Source organism: Neopelma chrysocephalum, unplaced genomic scaffold (genome assembly GCF_003984885.1).
Source record: "Neopelma chrysocephalum unplaced genomic scaffold, ASM398488v2 Primary Assembly neopelma1_44, whole genome shotgun sequence".
Lineage (NCBI taxonomy): Eukaryota > Metazoa > Chordata > Aves > Passeriformes > Pipridae > Neopelma > Neopelma chrysocephalum.
In genome coordinates, this window is record NW_020897703.1 from 13,196,469 (window position 1) to 13,209,729 (window position 13,261).

A 13,261-nucleotide genomic window follows, 5' to 3' on the forward strand; every position below is an offset into this window, starting at 1 on the left:
TATCAGGAGTTAACTCTGGTAGTTGTCCTGATCCTTCTGCTCTTGAAGTCACTGGCACCTTTTGTTTAGTAGATATGCTGATATGCTTCTGATACTCCTTACCAAATAACAGTAACAGTGTTAGGTGGAAGGGAGCATCTGAATTCCTCTTTGCTGTTTTTCCTTGTCAGGATTTTGAGTGCTGCCTTCACTTGAAAGCTGATAAAATTTGTTTTTGTGCTTGCCTTGGTTTTGTTCTTGTGTTGGATTTTTACACAGTTGTACATATGATTTTCTTTTTGCCATCACAGAATGAATGGATGTCTTGCTGTCTCTTGGGTCTGTATTTTCTTTTCAGAAAGGATATTTTGTCCATTTTGTGGCAAATAGAATCAGATTTCAATTCAGGAACCCTCAGTAGTTGCTGTTGGCACACTCCTCTCCACACGGGAGGGAAGAACCAAGCCACCTCAGTAGGGAAAGGCTATTGGATGTCAAAGAGTTCCCTTGCTGTTATTATTGAGTAGTACTAGAATAAGCTTTCTTCTTTCTGATTTATGTTGTATAATCAGAATTTAGTTGTAACTCCACTAATAATGACATTTTTAGAAACCGAATTGGAACAGAGGTATTTTAAATTGCTTTTCATGTGTACACTATTTTCACAGTTTTCAGTTTTACTTTGTGAAGAAGGGTTTTCATCTCGAGTAGTTACTTGTTTCTTAAAGTAGTTTCAGCTGTTAATCATGGTCATTGGTGCTGCCAGTTCTACTGTTGGGCGTTTTTGTTTGTTTTTTTCTTTTTTACTTTTCATTTTTTAGTGTGTGGTGTTTTTGTCTAAAGTGTCAAAAGTCTTTTCTCTAAGCCTAAAATCCAGTACCCTTCATCACTCATTTTCAAGTATAGCATGAAATAATGGAGAGATACTCCAGGATTTGCTTACCTTAACAAAGGCCCATATAAGTGTACTAATGCTGTCCTTTTACAGACATACATCATTTCCTTGGAAAAATTATGTGCTCAAGTAAAACCGACTTTGACATTAATTGTTACCATTTGCTAAGACCATTTTGTTCTGTTTAGCACACTTAGTTATCCTTAATAGGAAAGCAAACTTGCACAATTATTTTATTGATTATTAGTCAAGCCTTTTGCTTTGGGGAAAATGTAATTTTGAAATATATCAATATTTATATTTGAGTGTTTACATTTTTTGTTTTATTTATTTTTATCACCTTTAAGGGAATTCCCTGGTACTTTTTGGTAATTCCTGTGACATTGAAAGTCACAAAAGTGAAAGACTCTGGCAGAGAATCTGACTGTCTGTACGGAGTGGGATGCAGTACCTTATTCTTTTAGTGAGGCTGTAGCAGGTCTGATGTCAGTCACTTCAGAGACCTTTAGACCTCAGTGCTCATTTATTGCTAAAATGTACCAGCTCTGCTCCTGCATTATGAAGATCATCTGTCAACACTTTGAGATATTCTCCTTTGTTATTAAGCTTGTGATGCTCTACACTGTCAGGTTTTTTGCCAATTATAGTTAAGGTACAATGGTGTATTCACTGGATCAAAGTCTCACACTGGCGGTAGAGGAATGATTTGTAAGTCTTTATTCATCTGAATCGTACAATAGAATACCTGAGGAATGCAAATAATCCCTCTAAGGACTCAATAGAAAAGCTGTTAAAATGACAGTCTAAGACTATTATTATTCTAAATTGGTGTTTTAGCCAAAGTAATTATTTCTTATCTTGTTGTTCCACAATAGTTCTTAGTTTATTAGTTATGATGACCATATTTACCAAACAGAATTTGAATCCAATTTTTGACATTACTTTCATGCTCATTTCACTTTTTCAAGTTTGCATGTTTCATTCCGTCTTTCACTTGGCACATTATTGAATTAGTCTAGAGACCAATGTTAGATACTTCCTTAAAGAAATCTCTAAAGTATGTATGCACAAATGTTGAAGTACACTTATGAATATTAGATTCATTTTGAGATATATTTCCTGTGTAAAGTTGGCATTTATAAGCTCAGAACTTTGATACCCAGTTTGTTAGCCAAAATAAATTAGTTAACCACAAATATTGGTTTTAGAAGTGCTGTTAAATGTTACATTCAGAAACACACCTTAAGTGTGATTTTCAATTCAGATGTTTCTGAAAGCAGTAGTGTTTAAATATCAGTCCTGGATACCAGCCTATATTTTCATTGGGTAACTGGAGGAAAAAAAGATTAGTATAATGAGGATTGAAAAACACTGATGGGTATTTACATAAGTAAATGATAGAAGACCAACCTTATATAACAAACGTGTGAAAACTGTTGAGTGAACTTCTATATTCTTTGTCCCATCTAAAACCCTACTCAGTGGGCCATGCACTTAATCTCATAATAGCTCTGATCTCCTGCTATTTTCTTTGACAAATGTGTGTTGATGAACTTGTGGTTCAGTTCATTTTTTTCTGAAGTGACATTTGCATTGATTATTTAAAGGTTTGCAGGCCACAGTTTCAAAGCACTTTAGTATAATAGCAGTTAAAACCTTAGTCTAAATCTTGCAGATTAGCAGGACTAGGAAAAAGAACTCAACAAGCATAAAGCCCTGTGCTGTATAGTGGGTGCTTCAGGTCTGAAACATCTCTGGCACCCAAAGCACCGTTTTGTAATTTGGTTATTTGCGTACAGGAAGTATTCCCATGCCTCTTGTGTTTGCTTACTGAGCATACAGAGTCGTCATTCTTACTATTCACACCTGTTCAGAAATAGTGCCCTATTAATAACAGGGAACTCTTTACAGGTAATTTATAAATGTCTCCCTTAAATTTAAAATAAATAGTACTTGAAGTCACGAATGTGTTGCCTGCGTTCAGAGGTTTTTTCAATACCAGCTACTGCTGTGAAGTTTTCACTGAATCACAGAATATTCTGAGTTGGAAAGGACCCACAAGGATTATTGAGTCCAACTCCTGGCCCTGCACAGGATATCCCAAGGATCACACCATGTGCTTGAGAGTATCATCCAAATGTTTCTTGAACTCTATCAGGCCTGGTGCTGTGACCACTTCCTGGGGAGCCTATTCCAGTGCCCAACCACCCTCTGGGTGAAGAAACTTTTTACAATATCCAACCTAATCCTCCCCTCACTCAGCTTCAGGTCTTGTCACTGGTCACCACAGAGAAGAGATCAGTGCCTGCCCCTCCTCATCCCCTCAGGAGGAAGTTGTAACTGCAATGAGGTCTCCCCTCAGTCTCCTCTTCTCAGGCTGAACAGACCAAGTGCCCTCAGCCACTCCTCATATGGCTTCCCCTCAAGGCCCTTCACCACCTTTGTTGTCCTCCTTTGGATGCTCTCTAATAGCTTAATATCTTTCTTATACTGTGATACCCAAAACTGCCACAATATTCAAGGTGAGGCCACCCCAGTGCAGAGCAGAGTGGGACAATCCCCTCCCTGGACCGGCTGGTGATGCTTTGCCTGATGCCCCCCCGGCCACGGTTGGCCCTCCTGGCTTCCAGGAGGCTGCCAGTTTTGCTTAACTCTAATAGGATATGGAACATTGAAAAACTACCACCATAAGTCTGTAGCTCTAAATTTGTTGTTTCATTTAACTTAAAAAAAGGATGAACACCAACCTAATATGGATGCTGCCAGTTATTGAAGATGAAGAGAAACAGGAAATTTTATTGTTTATTTAAAAATAGTCATAGTGTAATATCCAGAAGCTTTGTCCTGGGTCAATAGCAGAAAGGAGGGAAAAACTAGTAGAAACACAGCCCTGTTTTCATCAGCTGTGGCATATTCCAAGATCAATAGCCAGAAAAAGCAGGATGTGACTTGCTATATAGGAGTTTATGGTGTTCTTTTCTATCTGTTAGTATCAGCTGCCCCAGCTACTGAGATGCCTTTTTATTTTATTAAAAAGAAAAAAAAAGTCAGGAAAAACTGAAGGCCTTCAGTTTTACCATATTTGATAAATATCACTCTTGGAAGTACATTTTTCTCTCAGAAAGTTTTATTCATACATTTCAGATTGCAAGTATTTAACCTCTACCAAACACCTAGTTATTGTCCCAAATTATGCCTATTTCTGATAGATTAAATGCCAAACAGAAACCAAGAAACAGTGAAATGTTAATGGAGTACACCTGAAGCAATTGCTGCCTGTTAATGCCTTGACCTTGGAAAGCAATACACAAAAAGATGGCATCATAAATCCGTGCAATTCTTATGAATATGTATGTGCTACTTGATAATAATGAATGTGGTACAGCCATGCATGCACTACAAGATAATGTTGTGCCCTTTGTTGTCTACAGGTTGATAAAAATTAAAGAGTGGGTGGACAAGCACGACCCGGGTGCTTTGGTCATTCCTTTTAGTGGGGCCTTGGAACTCAAGTTGCAGGATATGAGTGCTGAGGAGAAACAGAAGTATCTGGAAGAGAACATGACACAAAGGTTAATTAGCATTCATTTTCCCTACACTTTATTATCAACTATTTCCTTGCAGTAATTTAATTGCTTGCGCTGATAGAATAATAAATGACAGAGTAATTACCATTATAAAGAGAGAATCTTCTCCTTTCTTTACCATGAGACAGAGTGAAAAGATTTATTTTAAATTAAGTTTTTAACTGTCATCTGTCATCTCTGTACAGTGTTTTAATTATAACATAGGTATTAGTTATGTATATTTTTGAGAAGGAATGATCACCAAAACTGTTTCGTCATCCATGGGGAATGAGGATGGTGGAGAAAATTTTGCCATAATTTTCTGAAGAACTGTAATAAATTGTTTCAATATTGAATTTCAGTCAAACAGATATGCTTTCATGACCTGGAGTCCTGAAAATTGCATGAGGCCAAAAGTGCTACCTGATAGAGTGATTTAAATTTATCCCATGTTTCTGTAGTCTGCCAAATAAACAAATCAAAATACTATATTTATGATTCTGCAGTAAAAAAGTGGTTCTTCTGAAGAGAGTTCAAAGTAAAAGGCTATTGCAATTATTGCTATGCTTAAAAAGTAGATCTGGTATCTTCAAAATATGTGATGTCTTTCCACATAAATTGATTACTTGGTGCATTTAGCTGTTTTATGTGTATATGCTGAATGAATTGGATTCTTTCTTTTTTTTTTTCAGTGCTTTAGCAAAGATCATTAAGGCTGGATATGCAGCACTCCAACTAGAATACTTTTTCACTGCAGGCCCAGATGAAGTGCGTGCATGGACCATCAGGGTAAGATTCATACTTATTCATCAGCTATATCCAGTTCCACACTATTGAATTCAGATTGATATCACTGACTTTGAAGTTTGTCATGGTGGCGGTTAGCTAGTCATTACAGATGAGGTTTTTGTCCAGGATAACTTTAATTATTTGTGAGCTGCTGAACAGTGAAAGTGGAGCTGCATTGATTGAGGCAGGTAACAATTGATTCTGCCTATTACATAGTCTGAATTTCTTCATCCTGTAGAATCTGTCTACCCTCCTCCTGTGGTCAGAGATAAGACGTACCAGTATTGTGCTTGCTTAATCTGTGTGACTGGGTTTGTCTGCAGTGAAATTGATGTTGCTTTTCATTTTGTATTCACTAAGTTTGTTTGGGTTGCGGATGGTTCATTCCTCCTTTGCTTTGCTCGGATTACATTTTCAGCAATAAAAGCAATATAACGTCATTATATTCCTCATGGATACACAGTTGGGCTCAAAAACCTAAAATCAGTATACAGTAATTCAGGTCTTTTACTGACTTTACTATTTAGACCTAGTTTATTTTGGTAGTTTTATATGTTTATCTAGGAACTTATTTAATGCTGAAAATGATATTATGTATTTTAAATATTGATGTAGGATGATTATAGCCATAGAGATCAACTAATTTATTCCCAGAGGACAGTAAGAGCTGAGCTGTAGTGTTTTGCCTTTGAATGTAAATATGTTATAATATAAAGATCAATATTGAAAAATATTTTGAAATGCATGTAGTTACAAACTCTTAAAAATTACAGTAATGTCAACTTTTGGAGATGCAGCTCTGTCTTTGAGCTTTTATTGTTTGCATCAGTGTATTTAGTGCTGTGCAATGAATTTCAGTGCTGTATTTAATTTCATTCAATGGAATTAATTTGTTTTCATTAATCAACATAATTTCCTGTAAATTTATATTTTTAATAGTACTGCTACAGATGTTTGTGTATGTGTTTTAGCACATTAAACTTATTTTCTTATAAGTGTGTTTATTTTTTTTAGTTTTCTCCTCTCATCATCTTTTACATGATAACTGCTAGCTAAAGTCTCTGAAATACCTACCAAAATAATATAAAAGCAGAAGTTTTGTTTTTCTGAGTCCTGCTGTAGTTTTTAAAAGCACATTGTGAAACTCCACTGTTTTCAGTAGGAGAAATGCTTGCTCTTTATAAGAAAATTTGAAAGCTGGTTTATCTTAAGACTGATTGTAAGTATCTTTGATTTAATGTGCAAAGATATTTAGTCAGGTAAGCATCAGTGAGTAGCCATATTAACCCAATACATCTTTTATTGTAAAAACTGTGCTTTACAGTGTCAGACTCCTTAGCACTTTAACATGCTTTATTAAGCAGCCTTTAGGTCACCATTATTTCTCAAATTTCTCTCCATGGTTGTATGTGCACAGAATGTATGTCCTTGTAATTTGAAGCATGCAGTTATAATGCATTCTTCTCTACTACATGAACTTAAATTATCTTATAGTTGCCTGTGATTTTTTATTTTTTAGTGATTCAGATGTTGACGTTTTTGTAAGAATACTTAGTTTATTCTATATCAAACTTAATAAAATTATTCTGAAATAAAAATAAGCTAATGTATAAGGCTTGAGATCCATAAATCATTTCTCAGTGCAAATTTGGTTTGCCAGTGAATGTTATCATTTAGTTGAAATTATCTGGATGTAAGTAAAAGTCCTGAGTAATTCAGATTTTAAAGTTGTTTAAAAATCTTTCAGTGTGGAAAGCTAGAGATCGAAGTGAATCTCACAATAAAACACAATCATAGTTTCTAAAATCAATACTGCTGTTGATACCTATTAGGAAAAACAAAGCTGCTGCTCTTTAATATCAGTTGGTTTATCTGTGACGAAGGTGTCTGTGTGTCCCAGTATTGAGGATCTCCCAGCTGTATGCCTGACATTTTAGCTGATATGAAACAAAGTTTCAGCAGATCTTGAAAGCATATAAAAAAGGAGAAACCTCTTTCCTGCAATCAATCTTCTTAAATGCAATTAATTTTCTTCTGGTCTCTCCTTTGACAGAAAGGGACGAAGGCTCCTCAGGCAGCAGGGAAGATTCACACAGATTTTGAAAAGGGATTCATTATGGCTGAAGTAATGAAATATGAAGATTTTAAAGAAGGAGGTTCAGAGGCTGCTGTCAAGGTGAGCTCCCCATCTTTTTCTACTCCCTTCCTCCATATGTGCCAGTTTTCCATTTCAACTCTGTTTTTCACTGGGAAGAAGTTCTTAATGCTAAGCGAATCTTCACAGTCACCTCTAGCAATAAACAAAAATCTATTTTCATCTTTTACTTAAGAAAGAGTTCAAATGCACCAACTTACTGGACAGGAATGCAACTATTTTAGTATCCAAGATATGACAGTGTATGGACTGAATATCAGCAAATGCTATGCTAGTGTGTTGGGTTTTTTTCTCTCTTTTTACATGTTACTGTTCAGAATTTAGTAAGCTTTAAATCTAGCTTGTTTTTGGAAAATCAGATTTTTAAGATGAGAGAGCAGACTTTTTAATCACTTCTAAAAGGAAATGCAAGAAATGCAAAAAATCTGTTTCTTCTAATAGTGTGTCATCTTTTTTTGAGTTTGGAATAAAGATTTTTACAAATGTCAGATGCAAATGATTAAGAAAATATTATATTATAAAAATATACCCCTTTTTTCAGTATTAGTGGGTTCCACTTCTAGGCTCTGATAAGCATAAATCTCAAAATTTACCATTTCAGTGTTTAATTCAATTGCCCTTTGATGTCTTACTCAAAAATGCCATGCCTTACTTTGATTGTTCAGGGTGACAGTAATAGTGAGTCCACAAAATATGATAGGTGAATTTTCCTGACTACTGTCTGCTGAATAGACAGTGAAGATATTTAATGAAAAACTTTTTTTCTTGAGCTCACGGTTCTTTGTGGTTACACTTGTATTGAGAAGAGTTTTATCTGCTTTCTCAACACTAGAGGGCAGAGACTGCTTGGGTGCCCAAACTTGTGCCCTTTTAGAGCTGACAAATTATATCTGATTTGAAGTTATTAAGTATGAAATTAACTTGTACATGGCAAATAAATGTTATAAGAGAAGCTGTTCTTCTCTGTGTTGCTAATGCATTATATCCACCTTCTTTCAGCAGAGAAACTTCCCTGTATTTCCTACACATTTGATTTCTCATTTGGCATTTTTGACATTTTCTTAAGATTTGTGTTTTAGAAAATTGCAATTACAAAGCACATTAGTTTGATTTACTCAGTCTTAGTATTTGAAGGTTCCTACACACTATAATATGTTAAAGAATTTAAAAGGTTCAGCTTTATTGTTTGCTATTTGATAGCTTGAAAGGTATGCAAAACTATGATTTCGAATTCAGCCTATTCTCAGTGGTATCACTAAGGAAGATCATACTGAGCAGCGGGACTTTAATAGGTTTGTTTGAACCCCAGGAAGTGAGGGGAAAAAAATCCCGTATAATTGGTTCGTTGCGACATGTGAACTGCTTTATGAAAAGGGAAGTAGAGTTGTAGCTGTAAAGTGAAACCACAGCTATAAATAAATCTAATATTCTGCAGTCAGAAACCACTTTACGTAACTGATTCAAATTTTGCCAGCAACAGTTTTTGATGCTTGAATATGAATGTTTTCCCTGAGAAGCTGCATCAGTTAACACCTATTAAATTAATCAGTATTTTGCTTGTATATTTTTACTCGCTTTTCACAATGTGAGATTCTAAAAATCAAGCTTCCATGCTCAAATTATATTTAACTATTAAATTTTTATTGTTACAAAGTATCTGTAAAACAAGCATATTTGCATTTGTTACTTAGTTTTAAAATCAAGGTTAGAAAAAAACCTTGTTCTTAGAATAAAGTGTCATACTCCTCTGGTCTCTTCTAATTTGCATTTAATACAATGTTTCATGCCATACACAATACTAATTACTTTTATATTGATGGTAAATTTCAAAATTAAATTTAGGAGCTTCAAGGAGTCAACTGAAATAATAGTGGTAATGGGAGTTGCTTGCTTTGTATGTTATCAAGTTGATCGATTTTTAAGTTTGATTTTGTGTGTGTTTAACACCAGTACAGCATAACTAATTTAATGCCAGTGCTGTGAACTATACACTGAATAGCTCTGTGTGGGCTTTGTAGTCTACAGGGATATCACATTATTAGCAATCATATCTGCTTAGGCAAAGCTGGCTTCTACAGATGGCTGCTTTCAAGTGCAAATGAACTGGTTAGACGTGTCTTGTTTAATACATACTCAAGATTCACAAATGGGTATTGATTTTTTCAACCAGTGTTTCTGATAGCAATGGAAATGGATTAAATGGTCTCTAGAGAATTTAAAGGAACACTGTCACTTTTAATTAACTGTAAACTGGTAACAAAAATACATAAACTTACATTAGTGTGTCAAAATGTATTTAATTAAAGAAGTCTATGCCGCTTTGACAGGATGCACTACTCTGCTAAAAAAATCTGTGTTTTTAGTTTGTGGAGGTCAGTTTTTTCTACAAATATTTGTGAGTAATAAATGCATTCAACTGTAAAATGTCTCTGTACCTGTGCCTGCAGCTTACACTTGCTGATGATTTTTACAGCACTGTTTTATTAGTGTTTATGCCATCAATTAGTCTAATTACTCTTGACTTTGAGCATTATTAGAATCTTCAAAGGAAAGAACTTGAAAGGAAACCTTTTACAGTCTAAACAGATTTCCAGGGGAAATATAAAAACATTTGCAAGGTACTACTTCTTGTTTATTGATAGTATCATATGGGGTAAGGTCAGTTACTATTTCGCTATATATTTATTGTTGAGGTTATCTAAGCTGCAGTTTTCCATATGCTGGCATCACTGGGGACAATGTTTAAATAAGGAATGGCAGCAAAAAGGTTGTTGAGCCTCTACGTTTCTAGACAGCAGTATGAGGAAATACATTTCCTTACAGAGCAGGTTTCATGAAAGAAAGGTGTCTAAGTTAACTGTGTACCATTAATCTGATCTGTTCTACAGCAACTAAGGTCATTAGTTAACAGCTTTCCTGTAATGGGATCTTAGCATGCCACCACTGTGATAGTGTCATTGAGAATAATGGCACAGTGAGGTCTTGCATGGAAGCATTTTCTCCTGCAAGAGAAAACTTCAAAACAGGAATGGTTATTGAACTAAAGCAGAAGCTCTCAACTTTTCCATATTGTAGACACTTTTTAAGATAAATGCTTCAACAGACCACCTTCCGCCCAGCCTGTCAGTCCTAATGCCACAGCCTCTGTAATACTAGGTTTAATTACAACGAGATAACAGTAGAAAAATATAAGAATAAATTCTAATGCAGAGAGTACTGATATTTAATACATTCCTTGCCTATTTTCTGCTCTCCTCAAGTACAGCGTTTTCATAATGAATTTCCTTTTCATGTCTTTGGTCCTTATGCCTTCTCCTGTATCCTGGTTTCACAGCCTGTCTGCTCTTCTATCTGTCCTTCTGAAGCAAATTTCTTCTAAAGGAGATTTCTGACAAAAAAACTGAGCCTGCATTTTGTGCTCCTCCGCCCTTCATTATCTGGGCACAAGCAGACAAGAGAGCCACACTCGAAGCACGAGGCATGTGCAGTTGAGACTTTTGCGCCATGTTCCCATCGTTAGTTTTGACAGTGCTCTCTCGTCCAGCCGCTCAAAAGTAGTTCAGGTATCAGTTCAGGTATCACAGGTAAAAGCTGTGCAGACTGTTGCTGATCAGCCTTTCCAGCAACACTGTTTTATATTCCTGCCACCACTGTTTGCCATCTGCAGGTTTTTCAGATGAAGAAAAAGAAAGCCAGGGAAAAAAAATTGAGCTGTTTTAGTGTCCTTGATCTTAAGATTTGCCAGGGTTTACAGGGTTTACCACTATATAATGCAGATGCATTTTAAGCACTACAGATCCAGTGGAGGTTAAATTACTTTTGTATATATTTTATATGTACGTAAAACCAAGTGATGTCAAACTGAGGAGTATTGTTACTGTCAATCTCTGAAGCTGAAGTAGTACCATTTCTTTACCAAAATGTATTTAAATAATTGCCATTTGAAAAGACTGTAAAATGTCTAATGAAATAACCCATTTTCCTTTTGTCTGTTCCATTTACAGGCTGCTGGAAAATACAGACAACAAGGCAGAAATTACATTGTGGAGGATGGAGATATTATCTTCTTTAAATTTAATACACCTCAACAACCCAAGAAGAAATGAATATCAGATGTTGTTCATTCAGAAATAAACTGTGTTGCTTCAAAAAGCATATGAATTTTTATTTGGGATGGAATATCTGGAAACAAAAAGCATACAGTTTCTACCTAGGGAACCTCCCCTCCCCCCACTGAAATTATTCTTGTTTGTTTTGAATTAAAATATGGCACCTCCAGCGAACATGCAAGTTCACTAAATGTGAACAGCTTTGCATTTCAAACGATTAAGACCCTACTCCAAATTGTAGGAGCTTTTCGGGAACCATATTACTCTCATGATACTTCATTAATCTCCATCATGTATGCCAAGCCTGACACGTTTGACAGTGAGGACAATGTGGCTTGCTCCTTTTTGAATCTACAGATAATGCATGTTTTACAGTACTCCAGATGTCTACACTCAATAAAACATTTGACAAAACCAGCCTTGGTGTGTTTGGGGATGTCTGTATTGACTGACTGTGGTGTGCTGAATGCGATACGGCACCTGGTGGATGCTGATTACAGAATTTTAAGACGTGTATGATACAGTAACTGGCAGTGTGGGGCAGCTGCAATTGTATCTTGAAAGTGAGTCTTTCATGGGAATCAGAAGATTAGGATGCCAGTGATTTGTCTCAAAAAAGTTAATGAATTTGTAGATGGACATTCACTGAAAGATGATAGTAAGGATAATAAGAGTGGTGGCATCATAAATTATATTTACTGGAGAGAGGAAATACATGTGGAAAAATCATGTTATCTATGAGACTGAGGATTTTTTGTTGAAATAATTTTGAAAGAGTGTTTCACTCTTGCCTTGAAATTAATAAATCATTGAGGCTGGAGCAGTGGTGCCTGATGTTCCATGTTGTCCTTCCAGGTCTGGTTTTCAGGTCAGCAGAGGGTGACACAGATAGTGCTGTGAAGGGAGAGGTCACGCTGTGCTGGATAGGTAAGTTGTTCTGCTGAAATGAGGTTGCAGCTGTGAGTACTTTTTTACCCCTTTACTTTTAACCACGAAGGAGAGCTGGTCACTTTGGGTAACACAGAAAAATAGGGTGTTGGCAAAAATAAAACCAAGTTTGTACTTTTAACGTGAGCTGCAGAACTGCCCTTTCTCACTGTATGTTCAGTGTATTTAAAACAGCCTGGCTTCTGAGTGCCCGTGTGCCTGGGGTTTCAGCTACAGGTTCAGTGCAGTCAGGGCTGGGAGAGATGCTGTTGTTACCTATAGCTTGTTGGTGTGCCAGGCCTCTTGTGTCATTGTGGTAAATTTACTTGCTATAAACTTTAAAAAGGCAATTGCCACTGGCTAACTCCCACACTGTGTGTAAGACACTGGAGGCACTGGTCACATCCTGTTCCGAGGCTTCCCTTGAGATGCTGCCTTTGAGCTTCATTGCTCATTTCTGAGAGAGTAAGACATGGTTCAGCCAGAGCCACGAGCCTCATTGTTGAAAAGTTGGCATCATGCCTTTAATTGCACTGAAGAGAAAGAGGGAGGGCAGATGACTTCAATACGTAGTTGTTGATTTTGTTTTAAAGAGCATCTCCTTTTTTCATGGTGGCAGGAGTGGGGGAGAGTATTGTAAAGCAGAGAAATTAGAGCTTCAGATGTTTTGGAACCCTTGAAATTCTCTTTTGTGTTGTCTCCCTGGTGCGGCTAGTATTTGTTCCTGGCGTTATTTTGATGTTACATAATTGAGAAAAGATTAGGACCATCAAATCTTGTGTGAAAAGTCAAATCCAAAAGAAAACAGAGCCTACCTGTTTCTCTTGGAAGTCAGCAAGGT

General features: G+C 36.2%; 1 protein-coding gene across 2 annotated transcripts in view; it reads left to right on the forward strand.

The window, feature by feature from the left end:
- OLA1 (Obg like ATPase 1) overlaps nucleotides 1–11,910 on the forward strand; it is a 118,678-nt gene extending 106,768 nt beyond the window's left edge. For both annotated transcript variants that reach the window (XM_027678528.1, XM_027678527.1), the window contains exons 8-11: nucleotides 4,306–4,446; nucleotides 5,133–5,229; nucleotides 7,283–7,405; nucleotides 11,389–11,910. In XM_027678528.1, coding sequence (XP_027534329.1) covers nucleotides 4,306–4,446; nucleotides 5,133–5,229; nucleotides 7,283–7,405; nucleotides 11,389–11,490 — 463 coding nt within the window. In that variant the 3' untranslated portion in view covers nucleotides 11,491–11,910. The remainder of the gene's footprint in view (nucleotides 1–4,305; nucleotides 4,447–5,132; nucleotides 5,230–7,282; nucleotides 7,406–11,388) is intronic.
- The last annotated feature ends 1,351 nt before the right edge of the window (nucleotides 11,911–13,261 follow it).